Source organism: Electrona antarctica, assembly GCF_951216825.1.
Source record: "Electrona antarctica genome assembly, chromosome: 14".
NCBI classification, from domain to species: domain Eukaryota; kingdom Metazoa; phylum Chordata; class Actinopteri; order Myctophiformes; family Myctophidae; genus Electrona; species Electrona antarctica.
Genome location: NC_136795.1, coordinates 13,870,729 through 13,891,675, shown reverse-complemented (window position 1 = coordinate 13,891,675; position 20,947 = coordinate 13,870,729). Strand labels below are relative to the sequence as shown.

The window sequence follows — 20,947 nt, the reverse complement described above, 5'->3', positions numbered from 1 at the left end:
AGGCACAATATATTTCCAATTTTCAACAATGTTACTTCTACTCCACTACATCTCAGAGGCAAATCCACTACTAGGTGGACCCTGCTGGTGATTGGCTCCTGTGACCAGGCTGTGGACTATAAATCTAGCTATCACACTCGCCCTCCTGGCCAGCATCCAACCACACCAGCTCTGTGGCTGTTTGTGTCAGATGTACAATAATGTATTTGTATGATAATTCTACCCTCTGTACGATCAATGTTTTTTTTAAAGTACGATCATTTCACCATATCACAAAAGTGTGTGAATTTACTAAAGTCCCTAGCTGCTGATTTGGGATCCGGCTTGGCTTTTCAAAATAAGTTAGGAAATCTTACCCTAGATCTGTACTTTATGGCATTAAAAACATCAGTTGCATCTTTCAAGTACAGTTTCAGGCTTTTATTTGTGTAAGGTCCAAGAAGTTGCCTGCTACCACATTAGCATGTGATGCATTTTTGTCATGTAGGAGTCAAAAAAGGTTGTTTCTTACACTAAAGTGAATATGCATTTCTCTGGGTGAAATTACATATTTACACGTGATTTGTCTGTACTATAATTGTACGATAATTCTCTTTTAAATATAATTGTAAGCCTCAAGCCAACAACACTGATTTGGGTTAACATGGATTGGTATACATCCTTGGTACTGGGTGGGTGGCCACAGTTGGTTCCTTGTTTTTCCTTTAGGTTATACGATATAATCGGTTATATATGTATGTAGTTTATGTCCAGGGGCCCACCCTGAGGTATTTTGGATTTTAAACTGGTGTTGACTGGCTGTGTTTGGGGACTGGAAAGGAAGGAGTACATAACGTATTACACCAGGGTGACCCCTAGGATGGGTCTTAACCATAACACTGACCCCGAGTGACATTAGATACTGACCATGACTAGATTTTATTTCAAGCAGTTGAAGATGGATGGACTATTTTAGAAAGTACATTTTGACCATATTTTTTCCATAGTCACTTTTTCAAGCCCTCATTACACACACACACACACACGTCTGTCCTCCTAAACGCTTGACAAATACGCTTTACAAAATATACACTGTAGGCAAACAGTTCATTGGTATAAAGTTGGTTAGAGATTTTAATCATAGATGTGAGTGTTAAAACATAAGACCAGACACTTATCGCATGTCCCCATTTATTTGTAGTGCAAAAAGACAAGTCAGAACTACTACAACTTGTTCCAAACCCCTTTTTTGTAGTATGCCATAATCTTAACATGTTATAATATATAACCTAAACATCAAACAAACACCAAACCAAAACCCCATAAAGCCACGCAAATAAGCACAGTGAAAACAAAGACTTAAAAATACAACATAATCATCTACTTTCAAACAAGAGCAGACTGGAACATTAAAAAGTGTACATGCATTGTAGTTTTTCAGTTTTGTACAGATAATGACATACATACTGTATTCACAGGGGGTCAAGTACAAGTCACAAGAGCGCAGCTCTAATACAGCAGAGATCACAGACTACAGTCTAGCACATCTGGAAAAGGGGACAGCTGATTAACATAAAATATGCTACGTGTAGTGTCTATACATAAGGTTATACATAAGGTGCCATCTATCACACAATCAATTAGATATCAAAATGTTTGATTTCAGGTAAAAACATGATTCACTCCCAATCCAACAAGCAAAAACCCTGTTGGCTTAATATCCACTTAGTAGTCGCTTGGTGAATGAAAACAGCCGATCTACAACTCAGAACATGTTGCGATGCGACAGGTTGTGAGCTTGCATATTGCTGTGAAAAAACAAAAAGACTGACATTCTTTTGAAATGTTTGCCTATAAATGAGATGCCCAAAATAGGGACACCAGAGTTCCAAGTCAAGCACCAGGTCTAATCCAGTGTATTGCACAGGAAACATTTTCTCCAGTTTAACTGAGCAGCTTGGGTTCATATTCCCCCAGTGACTTCCACTGGGGGAAGTTTCACTTTTAATGTTGAGCTGAGAATTAATGCATGCCATTATGGACTCTGAGAACAACAAGCTGAAGGCCGTTGTCGATATTTAAATACATTCAAATCAGACAGCATAGAAAGTGGTGAGTGCGATTAGGCGCAACTAAAAAAAAGTTTACAATCTTTGGGAGGAATAAAAAATAAATAAAATTCATAGGGACATTGATATTTCATCATTACTTCACTGAGAGACATTGCTGGCAAAGTCTCTCAGCGTATATGCAAGTACCTGTATGGACACAATTTTTCATATTGGTTTATTTGACTCACCATAGCTCTGAAAAGATAAATTCATGTGGTGAGGTGGATTTAAGCCTAATTAACTGAGTCATTTCCAAACAGAATTGTGTTCTTTATAAGTACCAATTGTTATTTCAGATTTGTTATAACTGAGGGGGATATTCCGAGGTCTTTCTGTGAGGCACTGAAACAGAACCGCTGTTTGTACAGTAAAGTGCTTTGGTGAATGCAGTGTAAATGAAAACTTGTGAAAAATTAAGCAGAGATTCAAGTGAATCAAACAGAATCAAGACTAAAGCCACTTCACATCTCATCTGTATCCCATATTCTTAAGGTCCTTCAATTAGCAAAACATCAACCAGTGAGAAACCAAAAACAACAAAAACAGTAGCTTTAAGGAAAAACTCCAAAAGAAAAATGAGATTGTTACGGACTGAGGCGTCTTTGTTCTGTCTGTATGCGAGAGGTATTGGGTACATCTGTGTAGCTTCACAAGGCTCATTACACGCTAGTTTCTCTGTAATTCGAGCAGAAAGACACAAGCACTATTGGAACAGAGAACCCCAAGCACTGAGTGCACACTATTCTATACCATAAAAGACATAAAACGCTATATACAAAAAAGACAAAAAAGTGACAAGTCCAGACGTTTGAGAGGACATGGAACAGAGACATCACAAGCTCTTCAGTTCCTTCCACAATGTTGTTTCCTCTCGGTTCAAAAGGAAACCTTTTGAGTTTTATAAACGGCAGTAGTACTTCTGGTTCTCTGGGACTCCCAGAGGAAACAAAACTCATATTGTTGAGAGCCAGCAGGGGGCAGAAGTGGGAAACATTTGAGATTTTCCTCTGGTGTTAAAAAGGGCATTAAGGCAATGTGATTGGGAGTTGGACAGAAACTCTCCCTTCCAGCATATTCTTTTTCTTTACACTCTCACCCAGTTCTCCTCTGTTTAAGGAGTCTTATCTGGGCTGAGGGCGTGTCAGACCTCTCCTGGTGTTGGTGGACTGTCTCTGCTGAGCCAGAAAGGACATGGCCTGGTTGGATGAAGTCACACGCTCCCCGGCCACTTTCTGATGCAGGGCCATTCCCTGAAACGAGGAGTGGAGAGAGACAGACGTGTTCAGAATGCTGCAATGCGCAGGCAGGTGTCAAAACAACTGGCAAGATACCACGTCCAGTCCAGTGCATAGCGTGCTTATTATACATGGTCTTGCGAGTGTCACTTTAACATCCATATATAAATATATACACACACACACACACACACACACACACACACACTCACCATGTTGTACCAGGCACTAATGATGAGTTTCTCCTCTTGGTCATGTCTGGCCCTGCTCTTCTCATTGTCATGCTGAATAAACACACACAAACCCACAGGATATCATGCATGAAGGAGCGTGCGCAATATCACCATTAAAACAATCCAATCTGAACTTTTAAAGGAGCACTCTGGCACTTTTCAAGTTTTGCCTTTGTGTATCACTTGGGGTGAAAGCTAGTCATGAATGAATTATGTGGCTGTATTTTCAACGCGTGATTCCAATGCCGGCATTAGTTCCAGAGTACATGTACACAGTCATACATGTATGAGCTTGAGTATTCTTCCTAAGAAAGTGGACAGCAGACGCCGCCACAATAAATAATTGGAGATAAGAATTAAAAAATGGCAGAGTACTCCTTTAAACACACACGCACAGTGTACTGTACCTCTAAGTGGTGGATTCTCCTTTCTCGCTCAGTCAGCTGGTTCTTCAGGGCCTGAATATCAGGACTCAGCTTAGGGGGCTCCTGTTTGGGGTCCAACGTTTTGATCACCTGCACAGAGGGAAGCCACAACATCTTCAATGACATACAACATTAATCCTCAAGTCTAAGGATTTATACTTCCGTCAACTTAAGTCTAGGTATTAGTCAGACCTGCCATGGATGGCTATCCAAATATTGTACATCATGTTGTATAAAACTACTACTACTGGTCAATTTTGAATATGAATGGGATGATCCTTCAGAATAAGACATAACATTTCATTGATTGCATTGCACTAAAAACAGGATTAGTCCGGATCAACCCACCGTCTTGGCCTTCTCCATGTAGCGCTTGTAACGATCCTCCATGTGCTTCATGTCCTCATCTTTCTTCTTCAAGATCTCCTGGAGCTCATCAATCTTCTTTGCCACTGAGATAAGAGGGAGGAGTGACAGACAGACGGAAAGAAAAAACAAAAAAAAGAGACCAACAAATCAGTATCAATTTATTCTACTTGAACATGGCTGTGCAGAAATTTGCCTTGGTGCAGAATTGACACAATGACAGTTGGTAGTCTGTTTCAAACTGACTGATTTTAACAGTGAATGTTTCAACTCGTATGAACTTCTGTTAGGTTTCCCCCTCATTGGAGAACTCCAATATGGGTGTCACTCCTCAGAGGGATACGCACATTGGAGTGATCTAACCGGGTCACATAGGCATGGTTACCTTTGTTCCATTTGCTGGATACCAAATAGCTTCGTTAGTCAGCCTGTAGCTTACTGTAGCTAGCTTGCTAGAAAAAAGAACACTGCGTATACGTCTCTTAACCCCAACCTAGTATTGTTAGGCAATGTTAAAGAACTGGTTGATGATGATAGATAACGTACAGTTGGTAGCTCATGTTAACTACAAGCTCATATTAACCAACCAACAGCTGAACAGATGCAGGTTTTGGCTCATCTCCTTACATACACATATGGGTGTTTGGATGAAATCATAAGCAGGAGGGTGGAGATAGGAAATATGTTAAATATGAACAGAAGCTGCTCAGAGACAGCTCTGGAGATTCCTTAGGCCCCTGTTCCACCAAAATAACTTTGGTTCTAGAACATGTTCCGTTCCAGATTCTTGGAACCTTGGTGCTTTCATGGAACCGATGGGAATTTCTTTTGTTCCAGTTCTGAACCAACTTTTAGGATTCTGAACAAATTCATTCAGTCGAAACAGAACCAAACTGGTTCAACCCCGGTGGAAAAGGGGCCTTACTGTTGCTGTCCACTTTGGGTTCCAGGTCGTCAATAACCTCCCTCTTCTTCTGGAGGTCGGAGTGGGCCTCGTGGAGCTTCTCCCTGGGAGGACCAAAGAAGGAGAACATTGTGCTTCTCATAGATCATGCAGGTTGTTTTTAACCGATGATATAAGCAGACTGTACAGTACTTACAAGTGCTCCTCCAGCTTTTTCTTCAATAAGGACGACTAAAAAAAAAGGAAAGGAATAATTTACCAATACATAGAAATGGGTGTCATATGCTGTACTGGAATGAAATTAAGTGCATGCACAAACAAACTACAAAAACACAAGCCGTCAAGAGTCAAATCATTGGCCATGTGCACAGAGTGGGCCGTACTTACGATGGCCTGATTTTGGCAGTGTCGGCCGATGGGGAGGGGGGCAGGCGGAGGGAGAGACAGACAGACAGACAGGGCCAGGCGTTAACGATGAATCACCACAGCAAACATATGGGTTACATATCCCACACAAGAGCACCCAGAGTAGGAGGAGAGCTGCATTGCAATCCTTGAGGGCCAAGAGCTTTCAGCGAAAAGGCCTGCTGTTCAATGTACAGTATACAGTGGCAACAGGATATACTGTGCCAGCTGAAATATACCGTATATACATTTTCACTAATCATTACTCAGGTTCGTATTAGGTTATAAGCACCATATGAGAGTATGAAGAAGCACCACTGTGATTATAGGTTGATTTTCAAGGATTGCAAAAGCCTCACAGAACATTTCAGACCTAGATGCTGTGTTGTCACCTACAGTACTTACAGAGACCATGCATCCATGCACATCACTGACTTGAACATGAGCGCAAACCAATAATAGGCACAGAGTCCTAAACACGATTTGCGTTTGCATCGTCTAATGGGTGGTGCCAACGTGGGGTCATTGATCAGTTTAGTTTTTTTTCCTAGCATCTCTACCAGCTTGATTTAGAGAACACTGTGGCCAGTGACTAAAGGACTGGGTCTGGGGTGCAGGTCAGCCGGTTCATCCCTCCCCTCCACTCACATCCTCCGTTTTGCTGCCTTGCTCCTGCAGAGCCTTCTGGAGCTCCTCCACCTGGACTCGCAACTCCGACATCTGCTGCTGGTTCAACCTGGATGACGAGACAGGCTTGTGAATGTGTGCGTACGTACGTGAGAGACGTGTTGTAGAGAGGATACAAAACACACACGAACAGAAAGGAGCCAGGGAAAAAACGTGACCAGTAAAGTCAATGTACAAGGTAGATGGGGAGGGGAGGGGAATTATAGAAGAGGGGGAAAGAAAGCTATCCTGTTGGAAACTGAGGCAGAGGTCATATAATCTCGTACATCTGCTGCAGGGCAATGTTCATCTATTTCACAGTCTCTCTATCTCTCCATTCCTCCCATTTCTGCTGCTCGAAATGCCTCCCACACCATGGGCTTGTGTGCAACATGCATTCACGTACACAGTCCACCCACATGTCCACATGGCCACAGGCATGTGCTGTAAACACACACACGCACACACACAAACCAAGGGACAATCTGGCCTTCTGCTGTACGTCCTCCCATTGCAGCCCACACACACACACACACACACACACACACACACACACACACGCACACACACACACACACACACAGTCCAGAGGGTGAGCTGACATTTAAGCTAGAGCACTTCTACCATCAGCCAAATGTGAGAAATCAACAAGCCACAACCAGGTCTTAATATTCGGGGACACGTGCGCTCTCGTGCCCACATGACACGATGTGCTGACCTACAAAAAGAAAAAAAGCAAACATGATAATTAAACAACAGTACCTCATCCTAACAAACAGCAGCAGCAGCTGCACTTGTCTCTACAGTACCTGTTCTGGCTTTCCAGTGTGTTCTCGTTCCGCTGGGCTTCCTCCAGCTGGACCTGCGCCTGGGCCAGCCTCTCTCTGTAAGTCACCTCCTGGACGCACAGCATCTTGTTCTCACTCTGCAGACGCACCACCGTCTCCCTGTGGATGAAGAGGCGCACGAAGCGGATGATGAGGAAGCGAGAGAGAGGAAATATTTGGGGGGAAAAGCAACAACACAAGAAACTGATGCTTAATGTATGCTCCATCGTACAAGCCACAGTGTGTCAAATTGTGGGCATGTGTAGATCTATTTTTGACACGACACCGGCAGGCAAGTATAAAAAGGTGTAACACATGAGAGAAGGGACTAGGAGCAGTGGGAGGTCACGGTTGGATGGCCAAAAGGCAATAGGTCCGTGTTGTGTTGAGCTGAGCCCCCACCCCCCTTCTCTGGGGCCAAAAACATAGCAGTGCCATTTGTCTCTATTTTCGGAGCCAATTGCGCATTCTCGTTCTAAAAATAATCTGCAGCGCCAGTGCCGTCACATCGAAGCAATTTGTCACACTAGACTACAGAATAAATGAATATATAGGGCAGGAGTGGGTGAGTGATTTCAATGAGATCTTGTGTCTATTATAGGCAACGGATGGTGAAATCTCATTGGTCATGCCTAATGCCACCATGCTGTTTGCCATTGTGTACGTAGAGGCACGAATACACACTGAAGAATTACTAGGCAGACGTACTTGAACTCCGTGGGCATTATCTCTGCCGCTAGACTTCCTGCAGTACCGGAGTTATTGCTTCCTGCGAAGAGGAAAAGAGACAAGTTGTCAGAATGACTGCTGTTGGTCCATTCAGACTGAACTGAGAAGCCAAAGTCAGGAGATGAGCAATCTGCAAAATCACTTCAAAGTTGTGACTAATGTGGGTTTTTTCTGTCCATAATTGCTGACCTGCTTCACCAAGACATTGCTGTTGGATCTGTGCACACCTCAGTTCATCATTGGTCTCACGAAGTGTCTCTCTCTCCGAGATCAAACGCTGGGGGAAAGAAAAACAGACTTAGATCAGCTTTGACATTTCTATCTTACCGTGTTAGACATTTAGTAACCAGACCTCATTCCTAGCCTCTCATCTCGTGAGGAGAAGGAAATTATCGGCTAATTTTTTTTCCCAGTTGCATTCATTTCTGCAGGAAGCCGTCTTTTTCAACCAATCACAACACGGTTTTCATGCCAGGGGAATGTAAAACAGATCTATTCTGTTGTACCAGTCAGTAGAGGACATAACATTAGAAAAAAACGTTTTGGGCGGAATTCCACTTTAAGTAACAGTTCCCGCCCAGCGTACTCGCAAGTAACCAGTATTTTAAAATTCATGCAGATGTCCAATACTGATGAAGTATAGCTGTTAAGTGCTTGATATTTTGCAACTCTGCATTCTCCGTCAGTGAGTCACACAGTTGACCAACTCACCTCTTTCTCCTTTACCAAAGCATTGTGCTTGTCGAGAAGATTCTTGTACTCAAACTGCCACTTCTCTGCTTTCATGGCCTCAACAGAGTGCTTGGTATGAAGGTCGTGTACCTGTGAGTGAAGCCAATTACTACAAGAGTCTCACTGCCTTTCTCAGAGGAGTACTCATATACAGTCACATACAGTAAATGCATTAACTTCAATAATTCTCCTTCCTCCCCCCTCACCATTTTTATCCCACGATTTTTGTAACCCATTTTCTGTCTAGTGTAATCCTGGGCGCTACACTCCCTCTGCCAACCTGGGGAGGGCAACTGACCTCATGCCTCTGTCCATGCATGAGGAGTCCAAGCTGCTTTTTCTCATCCGACAGGGGGAATTTCCCCAGGTTGGACGTAGCGTGTGGAAGGAACACGTTATTCCAACCAGTTCCTTTCCCTGGCTGGCCAGGGGGAGGGAGTTTAAATGACAACTTTAGTTTTTTTCAACCAAGGTTCATGTTTTAGGTAGTTATTAGAGAAAGTAAAAGGTGAGTGTTAATTTTCTTTCATTTGCTGCTTTCTTTCGTTTTAGGGATTTTAGCAGTGTTTGACAGAGGGGCGGGGGCATTCGAGCATGGGGCTAAATATGTATTTTTTTACAAAAGTTTATGGCGATTTCTTTTTTTATTATTTACTATAGTCCTACTAGACCCCAATAAATTACATCTGGTCACAAAAGATCACGAGATCTACTGAATGTGACAAACTGAGATATTGAGCCTATGACACACACAGTGTGGCTTCCCCCAGTAGGCTACCTTCACATTCAGTAGATCCTGTGATCTTCTGTGGCCAGATTTAATTTCCTGGGGTTTATTAGGACTATAGTAAATAATAAAAAAATAAATCACCATAAAATGTTGTACAAAAATACATATTTAGCCCCATGCTCGAATGCCCCCGCCCCCCTGTCAAAAAGAGCTAAAATCCCTAAAACGAAAGAAAGCAGCAAATGAAAAAAAATTAACACTCATCTTTTACTTTCTCTAATAACAACCTGAAACATGAACCTTGGTTGAAAAAAACTAAAGTTGTCCTTTAAATGTTTTTTTTTGCGGCTTTCTCCTTTATTTTATTTATAGAGGGACAGACAGTAGGCCGACAGGAAATGGGGGAGAGAGATGGGGGAGTGACATACAGTAAAGGCCGTCGGTATCGGGAGTCGAACCCACGGCACTCTGCCAGGCTCGGGCTACCGGCCAAAATGCCTGGACCGCTGAGCCACGGCCCAGGCCAGGGGGAGGGAGTTTAGAGACCAGGATTACTGCATTGTTTTTGTGAACTCCACATAATTCTCCTTCTTTGGATTCCCTCCGTTCCTCCCTCCAGCCAAGAAAAGAACAGACAGACTACTAGAAGCATTGTGCAGCTGCCAATTGTCAAAATATCATTCACAGAGATGAGTGATTATGTACTTTGGCTTTGACCGTTAACACAAAAGTTAATTATGTCTTGGGACAGCCTATTGATCCTAGCTTTCACAGAAATCCACTCAAATTTAGCTCGATTGTGAGCTTGAACTTTTTAGTGAACATTTCTCCTGGGCAGTCTACTTACTGATCATTCCCACCAAGTTTCATGAAAAATCAACTCCACCGGCAAAGGTAATAATGCCCACACATGGACCTTTGGCTTCACTGAGGTGGCATCAAAAACAGACATACCTACAGTATATTCACTATTCAGTAGGTACCCTAGTCTGTAATAAAGTACAATGACATAATACACATGTCGATGCATAACAAAATGTACAACAATGCCCACCTGTCTCTTGTAGGTGTCCAGCTGGCTGCGCACGGCGTTAGCCCTGCGTAGCTCCTCCTCCAGCTCACACGTGCGCTGCATGAACACCGTATTGCGCTCCTCCAGGAGGCGCACTTGCCTGCGCAGGTCACCCAGGTCCTCCAGCTTACGCTTGTACGTCTCCACCAGCGCCTCCAGCCGGCTCACCCGGTCCGACGAGTGCCTGGAGGGAGAGAGAGAGACCATGGAGAGACATTGACAAGAGGTAGAGCGAGAGAGTGTGGGAGGCGCGTTGCATTTGACGTGGTGGTTAAACAGAAAACGTCTCCTCTGGGATTTGTCCTCTTCTTAAACAATAAATATTAGCTAAGCTGGGTGTAAGTCAATATCCGTAAGCAAAATCCAACGTATTAACATGGATCATTGTGACGTATGGCACAGTTAGAAGTCAGAAATATGTGCCGACAGTATACAGTTAAATCCCCAGCTGTTGCTACAGGCATGCTGGTAGTTTAGCATTCCCTTGTGGGATGTGATCCATTTATACAAGTGTCTTGGAGCAAGAATGCTGATCAGCTATAAGGCGTTTAACCATTCATTCATGGAACATTCATGATGATGAGTAGGGCAGATGTTTCTGATGAGGTTGTGCGCTCAGAAACGTATCATATACATACAGTACTACAAGTATTTTAGCATGACAGGTAAAAAAGGATTTGAGATAACTTTTCTCAATATGAGGGGCTGTGTTCGAATCCCAACCCACCCACCCCAGAGTATGATGTAAAAACAAAATGGCCATTGTTGGAATATGGTTAGTTGGACCAAAGATGGTTAATTTACAAAGATCCGCCATGGCGAAATGGTACACAAATCCTACAAATGGTCTCCTAAGTGGGCGCCGGTGTCTGACGGCAATTTATGCAAATGTTTGCTGGTGCTAGATCCAGAGTGTGTGTTGCAGGGACAGAGAAAGGTCGATTATAAAGTTGATTTTCACCTGATCTTGTCTCTCTGAAAAAAGCCATTTTCGTATGAAAATCTTAGAAAGATTGTGTGGCTTGTGACAATATTTAGTTCAGTGACCATGGGGCTAAAGAAAGCTTTGCTGTGTTCACGTTCACTCTTCGATTGGAACTAATAGACTCCAACCTAAAAAGGCGGCCACCAACTTCACACAGACACGGTAAGTAAACCAGAGATGGCGAGTTGGACTCACCTGAGGATGTCCATTTCGTCTTTGAGGGTCTGGGCTTCCTGCGCGAGGCTGGTGAGCTCTTCGTTACGGTGGCGCAGCTCAGATACCTCCCGCTCCAGAATGTCCCCACGTACCCGTGCATCATCCTTGCTTGTATCCAGTCTGAGGAAACACGCCGTTAATTAGGGATGCGCGATATAAATCGCTAGCATATCGGAATCGGCCATATGGGCCATAAGAATTCCATATCGGTATAGGATCGGTCTCAAAATAATCCAGATTATTTAATGGTTTTCACCAGCAAAACAAATTAAAAAAGTTTTTTTTTTTTAAATCAATGAGTTCAATGTAAATCAAAAGTGTCTAGTACCTCCAGTCTAGAACAAAAGCCAAATCAAAGATGTAAAATAAAACTTTACATGTTTCTACACTTCATTTGTCTACTCGTCCCATAGGCTATTTATTGATTGAATAGATTGCATACATTATTAAAAGGCTTTGAGCCAAGCCTCTAGGGCCTAGGCTTGTTTCCATTGTGGTCCTCTGTATAATATCGGTCAGAATCGTATCGGCAGAAATAATCGGAGATCAGATATCGGTCAAAATCGTGCACCCGGTCCCCTAAAGTCATTGCAACGACTTCTCCATAAGCTTCTAAATTAATTTCCATGAACAGAAGTAACAACTTTTCAGAAAGACATCACTGAAAATATGCATTGTCCTGAACACTAGTTAATGTGTGGCATGATTTGTGACTTTTCATTCTTGAGTCATAGAAAATGTGCATATCCTTGCACTCTTAGCATTTACCCACACTTTATCTACAGGTGTATCATGCCTCATGTATTTCCCAATGTAAAACTGTGACTAGTACTGTACATCTAGGCCAAAAACGTCCATTAATGACCTGTAATTCTCCTCCTGGAGTTGCTCCATCTGGCTCTGAAGCAGCAGGAGCTTCTTGCCCGTGATGGCAGTGGTGCCCTCCTGGGAGTCCGAGCGAGTGAGTCTCTCCTTCAGCGAACGTGTCTCGACCTGCAGGGACGACCTCTCCTCCAGGGCTAGTGACAACTGAGCAGATAAGACAAGAGGAGAAGAAGACAGGGTGAGAGAGGTGTAAACTAAAGCATGTGGTGAGGGGTAGATTTTACAGTTAGTTGACGACAAACGCAGAGTGGCACAAAAACAAAAGAGAGAAAGACGAGGCAAGGTGCAGAAGAAGAACAAACAGATCCTCGAGGTCGGAGAAAATAAAGTGCCATGTGCTGACGAAGAGGCACGCACATTTCTTCAGAAGAACACCGAACGTGGTCAGGCAAAAAGGAGCCTCACACGTCCTACAGAAAATGCTGAACAACAAACTGACTGAGATTACATTCAGAGAAACATACAGCGACAAATTCAGCACTCGGTACAAGACACATTTAGAAAATACATGCATCAGATGTTTTTTTGCGCATGTGAACTGGTTCACATGCGCAAATTATCAAAGGCCGGTTAGTCAGCTGGTATGCTGTGGTCTCAGGCAGATGGAACGTTCTCAATGGTGCAGTTGTTAGCATTCCCCTGAGGTCAGGACGATGCCATTGCAGCATAGATGGGGAGGAACACATACTGTACTGGAGGTCCATTTACAGTAGGACCCCCGGTGACACTGGTTAATGTTACAAATGGTTGTAGAACATTCCGTTATGAATGTACTGTAGGTGGATGGTTGATGTAGACTGAACTGACTGAGGTGGAGAGATTTAGATGGACAGTTACAACACTGATGCTTAGAGGATGCAGAGTGAGCTCTGGGATTGCAGATGGCCTTCAATACATGTTGCAGTCACATGTGGGGTTGCAGTTAGGCAAGCTGACACTGTCATTCATATTATAAAGAGGGTGAGTATACTGTATACTTACCAGCAGGCCATCTCTCCTGTTTGAGTACAGCAATACCCTTCACTGAACTTTAAGGACAGATTGCATGCTTTAGGACCAGTCCAAGTTAATCGCATTACAAAAACCACACAAATTGCATTTTTGCATGTGCTCCAGGTGAAAGAACAAATAGGTGGGTTGAGAGCAATATTGACGTTTACTGGTGACTCATGTGACCCCATGCTCCCAAGAGAAGTGAGTCAGTTCAATGCCATTGAAATCAGTTCAATGTCATCATGATGTTAGAAAACTATAAAAAAGAAATCCCTTATCAGTCAGGGCACAAAAATAAGCAAGGTTTACACAACACACTAACAAAGGTAATAGAGCATGCACACTCTAGCCCAGGTGCTGAACAAATGGCAGTACAAGAGAAAGAAATAGAGTCTGCAACACGTTTCGATCATTCCTGAAGAAGATCCCAGTGAACATTGAATTAATAAACCAGTGGAGCCGAGTTATTCCTTACCAGTGTTGCGGACTCTATTTCTTTCTCTTACACAACACACTGTCATAGCAAACAATAACAACCCAATTTCAGCAAAGCTAAGCAATATGGGCCAGAGCAGTCCTGCAGACACCCACATGAACTGGCATGCAGAGCACTAGAGCATAACTAGGCTAGGCCTCTAAACTATTTGAAGCACTGTGGACTGATGTCAAGTGGCTGATGTCATTATTCCCAAAGCATGTTTGACATTCCCTGTGCTTACCTGATGCTCAAGGTCTCGACAGCGCTGGCTCATGTCCTCCTTCTCGCCAGCCTCCTCACTCAGAAAGTAATATTTCCTGGACTGCAGACGTGCAGAAGTGACATGAGAGACAGCGGAGGTGTCACAGTAGGCATAGCAAGGAGGGAGTGAACAGGAGTGAAAGGAAGAGACGGAGAAGAACAAAAGACAGGCGTAAGTGATATGCCGAACAGTGTACACAGAGGGCTACAAAAGTGTTAGGTGTTGAGAAAAATGACTGGGCGGAAAAGCAGGTTTCACCTGGTAGTCGAAGTCCCCGTAGGTCTCCGGACTTCCCGGTTCGGAGGAAGGCTCTTTGGTTAAGAGCTGTAATGGCCACACACACACGAAAACAGGATCACGCGATCAGTGTTACTGTCAGACAATAGGTGATCTATTGCACGTTTACGAGCATAAGCACTGAAGAATATTGTTTGCCAGACACTGAGAGCGGAGACACTAGTGCTTATCCGGATATGATTTATTTTGAATAAAACCATGTCTAAAAAGCGTGACAGAGAGAGAGAGAGTATAATGGAAAGACAAGAGACTCGCTCACCTCTTGAATTGCCGTCATGACGACGTGCTGGACGGATTCCTCCAGAGTCATTATCTGCTGGATTTGCTCTGTGGAATAGAGGACAATAGAGAGATGCTACGACTCAGCCAAACCCACATTTACTAGAAAGAGATACACCAGTGAGGCTTTCTTTTCCACATTAAACTGCTTGTTGAACAACCCCTTTTTACTGTGTTACTCTGAATATAATTGCATGATATTATCAATATAAATTCATATTCGATTGTACAAATCCATGTAATCAATAAACAGGGCTCTACTCTTGACTGGCAGTGTGTATTTTGTTGACCACGATAACTAGGCTGTTTCACATACAGTATGAAACTTTTCCACAAGTCATATGATTTTGAAGGAGGTCGGGAGGTAATCCCTCATCTTTAATCCCACAGATGGCTGCCTCTTGCTGGACAGAGACTTTAAAGGAATTTAAAGTCTGTCCATCTCCCGTGGTATGGTTTATATCCTCAGAAAAATGTAGGTGATGCGTAATTGTTAATATACCATCAAAATCTCTTTAACCATGTTTTGTCTTCACAAATCTTAAGAATTGTGAAAAATGTGGAATAATTTAGAACATTTCTAACAACACAAATCTTCTCTTATGGGGGTCCCTGGCACAAAATCTTATCAAATGCCATTCCTGGGCCAAATACATTATCCATTTGGGGTCCTTGACATGACTTAGTTGAGAACCACTGCATTAAAGAACCGACAGGCCTTGTCCTCTAAGCACCTTGCTTCTTTTCACAGCTGACAGCACAGCCCAGCACCAGCTGGACCAGTTTTCCCAGCTCCGTTACATCTCCCATCTCGCCAATCAGGTTCACGTCTGGTAGGTGCTCATCCGATACCTGGTGACCGAGCACCTATCAGTGACAAGACGAAGAGAGGGAAGACATTTAATAGGACACTGGGTGCCGGGACTAGATGGAAGTCGGTAAAATGGAAAGGAATAGGGGGTGAGGGAAATTTCCAACAGCAGAAATATGATATATTCTTACATCATGGTAATACTCCAGCATGCTCTGAAGAATCTTCTTCAAGTTGCTCACCTGAAATTAGTCATGTCCATTAGTATATACTACAGTACGTAACATTTTCACCAGGCTGCAAAAGTAAAGTAAATCCTAAATCCTATAGACTTCGTCATAGTACAAATAGAAAACAAAATCCATTCTACAAGCTCAGAGATTTGCCATAAAAAAAAAAGTACTTTTTTTAATCTTTTGAAAATTTGACCAAAATAGGGACACCAGGGCTCCATTTCATCTAAAGAAATTCTACCGGAGCATCAAATCACACACAACGCATCTCTGTAACAGTTTCTTTTTGTAGGTAGTCTGCACATGTTATCGTGTACTGTACACGGTGTATATACTGTAGAGTACAAGTGCATTGTGTACACGGCCCATGTATATCTGTAGTGTTTTTGTTGGTTTCGGGATGGTGTGTCCTTTGTGTTAAGGCAGAGAGCCAGAGCAGAAGTATTATTATGAACACAATAAAGTTTAACTTGTATCGTCTAACCTAACAAGGAACAAAACAACTAGTCATTAGCTGTGATGGTCACTCTACCCAGTCATATCCTATCCTACCATTTCACAAATTACCTTGAGGCGCCAGTTGGCCCCACTCTCCTCCTTGATCATGCCCAGCCATGTCTTATTAAACCAGGAGGGGTCTCTGTTAATGAGAGCACAGGAAACAGCATTGATGAAGAGGATGACCATCTCTGGACATCTACAGTGGATAATATACAGCAGTTTGCTTCCATTCCACTGAGCCCAGGGGCATTTCATTATTTAGGACAGGTAATCATTACCATTATGGCACACATGAGATTGGTAGGAACACACTCAAACGTGAAGCGCGCTCTACTCCAAACTAAACTGACGTTCAGATAAATAACCTTCAAAACCAGCTGTGTCAATTCTCATTCAGATAGGTGTACTGAGACGAAAAAAATATAAAACACCACCACAACGTCATGATCATCGGCTAGGACATACAGTAAGTCAGTAAGATATGGATATTTGCATAACATGGTATCCATTTGTACAAATTCACCTATAGGCTTTAAGTACAATTACAATTTAGGCATTTAGCAGACGCTCTTAATCCAGAGCGATTTACATTAGGCAAGAACAAAAAAGCATGGGAATACAGTAGCCATAGGCCAACACATTCAAATGTTAGGATTGTAAATGCAAATCACACAAATCCTTCGTGAATCAATTTTAAATCTTTCCGGATTTTTGTTTTGCATAGATAATACTATTGTGTAATTCATACTTCCAAATCCCATAGATCATAGGTTTTCAACCCTTTTCATATCAAGGCCCATTATTTATTGGGAATTTGAGCCACGGACCACCATTTGATGAGATTTAGCCAAAACTAACGAAAATGTTGATGTCGTTGGACAACACCACAATTCCATTCTGTATTGATGTTGGTACCATTAGGAGAGATAACAGGCAAACGTTGAATTGTGTAGACTTCTTGTAAATTAAGCAATGCAGATGTGTTTTGACTTTGTGATACAATAATGAACTTCTTAACAGACATAGTTCTCTTACATTCTGTGTAGAACATGTGCAACAGCCACTCCACTGGTTAGATCATACTTGCTGGTACAGGAAGGCACCTGGAACGTTTGCAGCTGGAGATGGAATAAGATCAAAGGAATACAAGATTTGAACCTCATAGACCTAGAATACAGTTATAGTACATGACACATTAGTTGTACACTGCAACCATAAGTGCACTGCCAGAAAGTACACTGATGAACCAAGAACAAGTGTTTTACTGTTTATATGAAACAAACAAGTAGTCCTTCAAGGACTGCCGTGAATATAGGAATTAGTTTTACAAAAAGGTTAAAAGCTAAAAACATAGAGCTTTAATCAAAAGGTGATTATACGCATGGAGTAGAGAAAGCACATAATCCTAAGGTTAGAAGGTAACATAAGTCAATTGAAGGGCTTTGGACAAAATCTCTTTAAATCTTCTTAATGACTAAACAACAGTTTCTAAGCAGTCAAAGATATGGATAATTGGATAAATGATTTTATATGATCATATATTAGATGCCAAGTATTTTTCAGGGGCTGCAATAACCGTAATCTGCAAATTGTGCATAATAATACGCATTGAACAGAACGTCCAGTCAGAGAAGTTTACAAATGGTCTGTGTTCTGTTACGTCATCATTTCAGTGATTGCAAACAGGTGGATTGATCGTCTGAACTCGATCGGAGGTATGTCGGACAAACTAATAACTATTGCATATTAAGTAATAATATTGCATTAGAAGTCACTCTACTTGAACGGAACTGTGTTATGTCTGTATGTTGACAAATGTCCTGATATTGCAGCGATTTTTGGCACATAAGAAAAACAAACTGAAGAAAAGAAAACTTAATGCACTTGGCGAACTACAACCCCGGGCTTAATGACAGTCGACTTCACACGCAACTAGTCTAAAGTTACAGGTGTATATTAAATATTTTAAGTTATCTGGTTATTTAATGCATGTTAACACATTATATTATGGTATTTTCCCCCCACCATCTCTGTTGACATCTGCAGTCACTATTAGCCATAGCTTTGCTAGCTTATAGCCACGTCAAACTTACCCAGTTTAGCAGTGAGTCGCATAGCTCTGCTTTGTCCAAACTCATCTTGTTTTGTCCGCTTATAACCAGCGGCTTGCAGACTGGAGAGATGGATTCCAATCTCAAGCCTTTTGGACAATATTTTGTTGAGCCTCCTAGACTTTGTTTCCACGTCAGACTGGACTATGGCCGCCTCCTGTAATTTTTGGTCCTTGACTTATTTGCTTTTGAACTGTCCGTGCGAGTTTCCGTAGAGCGTTGACATGGCAACGGATTATTTGGGATACAAGTCTGTCTGCTGCTTTTCTGGTCATCTGTGTTATTCAGTACAAAGAAGAAAAACATGATAAAAACGTTCCTTTCCTTTTTGAAGGAAAGGACTGAGAAACACTTGTGGAGATGGAAAACAGACTTTCAGCAAGCTAAATCTAATGAAAACTAAGTAAAGAACACAAATTCACACTCAGACTTATTGAACCCATATTGTTCATGTTGTGTACAACTGAAAACTAAGACAAAGACATGAATTACACTTACATTGAGTAAATACAGAAATGAGGATAATAGACATAAAGGAAAGGAATCACTCAGAAAATCCATGTCAACTGGAATTCTTACTTTTTATCTCCCCCTTTTTAATGGCAGGACTGCAGGAGCAGTCAGATTATAGTGATTCACATGTATTTTTGTTTTGGCATGGATATTTCACATTTTAGATCACCACTAGATGGCTCTAGTTGACAAATAGCCATTCAATAGGGAGTATTGGATAGCCTAGCCTCAGATAGCCTAAAGCCCCAGCAGACCTACATGGCATCAGGTCAGGGTGTGGGATGCCCTCATGGAGGTACTCACTCGCGCAGTAAGATAAATGGAATCAATTTAAATGACTTTTGTTGAGTATTTATTGATCATTAGGCTGATTATGCTTTTCAATAAAGACAACCAAATATTTATTTCAAGGGTAGCTTAGTAGGCTATAGAACCGGGTTCTATTACACTCTGTGCAAGACTGCACGTCTCCACTATTATTAACGTGCCTACTCTCACATAGCCGCACAAACACGGCCACATGCACACGCGGCACGCGCGCACACACACACACACACACACAAACACACTCCAGTTCCTTGGTAATCTGCACATGTTATCCTTCCACCCACTTCTTGTTTGATCTGGCCAGTACAACAAGTAAACCTGCCCGGCATGCCCGCCTGCCTGCCTGTGTTCCTCCTTCCACCATGGTTCTGTGTTCCTCCTTCCACCATGGTTCCTGTGCTTTCTGAACACCTTATTGAGCTGTCTTACTGAGCTGTTTTGCTTACTTATAGCACTGCCTTACCTGTGGCGTTCTCCATATTTGTCTGTTAGGTGTTGCCAATGCAACATGCGTGTTTGCCCATGCCTCTCCCTGTGGTTGTTATTGCACATGTTGGAACACATACACTGTCGTTTCACAGTCGATCTTAGTCTGTGATTGTTTATGTTCCTTGTGTGTGGACGTTATAAATTCTTACTGTTGACTGTCAACTGTTATTATTTTGATCTCACACCACCACCTCTCTCTCCCATATAGACTCAACGCAGCACTTGGATTCACCTTGTTGAGTGACGTCCACTGGAGGGCCTTTCATTGTCCATGTAAGCTTTTTCTACTAGGTAAAATGTCCATTGCATGTCCCTTCCATATGAGAACGAGATATCCCTAAAGCCTAATTGTAAGTATTATAAAGCAGGATGATCTAAATAGAGGAAAGACTAGGCAGGGAGTGTGGTGGGGTAAAACAAGTTTACAGTCATTCACAACAGTCTGCACCCAAACACAGCAAAGAGCAGGCATGAGTTGAGGAGACAGACCAGGCAGAACAGAATACAGGAACAGACATATATACAGTAACACTCTACAGAATAGAATACAGGAACAGGCATTAGTACAAGCAGGATAATAACGGAATCTACAGAATAGAATACAGGAACATCCATAGTACAGGCTAGAAAACAACTATTAATCTCCAGACTAGAATTCAACAAGAACAGCTATAATACAGGCAGAAAAACAACTATGGATGAATGAATAGAATACACAGCCTATAGGAACGGGCAATGCTGTACATTGCCCGTTCCTATAGGCTGTGTATTCTATTCATATATACACAGGGATAACAACTATAAATCTACAGAATGAATACACAGCCTAGGAACAGGCATTGTACAGGTGGGATAACAACTATAAATCTACAGAAGAATAGAATCCAAGAACAGGCATAGTACTGGCAGGATAACACCTATGAATCTCAATCTACAGGAGTACACTAACACTAACATAAACAGACAATCGGGCAGCATGGCAAGAGGGCAGGGAAGGGCTTATATACACATGCACAGTAGGCTAACGGGACACATGTGAACACAATGCACAATCGACACAGGTGTAATGCCAATGTATGCTCCGTTGTACGGCGGTGTCATGCACCGGATATAGCTGATCTACAAGCTCACAACATGTGACGCAGATGTGACT

At 42.4% G+C, this 20,947-nt stretch overlaps 1 protein-coding gene across 1 annotated transcript; it reads right to left on the bottom strand.

Annotated features, from left to right (window-relative positions):
* Positions 1–2,112: 2,112 nt before the first annotated feature.
* On the bottom strand, positions 2,113–18,638 carry hook2 (hook microtubule-tethering protein 2). The gene is made up of 22 exons (XM_079519610.1): positions 18,448–18,638; positions 17,390–17,472; positions 16,421–16,493; positions 15,812–15,862; positions 15,544–15,676; positions 14,790–14,857; positions 14,492–14,557; positions 14,213–14,293; positions 12,481–12,644; positions 11,595–11,735; positions 10,397–10,598; positions 8,592–8,702; positions 8,070–8,157; positions 7,860–7,920; positions 7,134–7,271; positions 6,307–6,394; positions 5,450–5,484; positions 5,275–5,357; positions 4,332–4,435; positions 3,966–4,073; positions 3,538–3,609; positions 2,113–3,340 (listed from the first exon to the last, which is right to left on the bottom strand). The coding sequence occupies exons 1-22, from the start codon at positions 18,490–18,492 to the stop codon at positions 3,212–3,214; spliced, it is 2,124 nt and encodes a 707-aa protein (XP_079375736.1). The 5' UTR covers positions 18,493–18,638; the 3' UTR covers positions 2,113–3,211.
* Between the last annotated feature and the right edge of the window lie 2,309 nt (positions 18,639–20,947).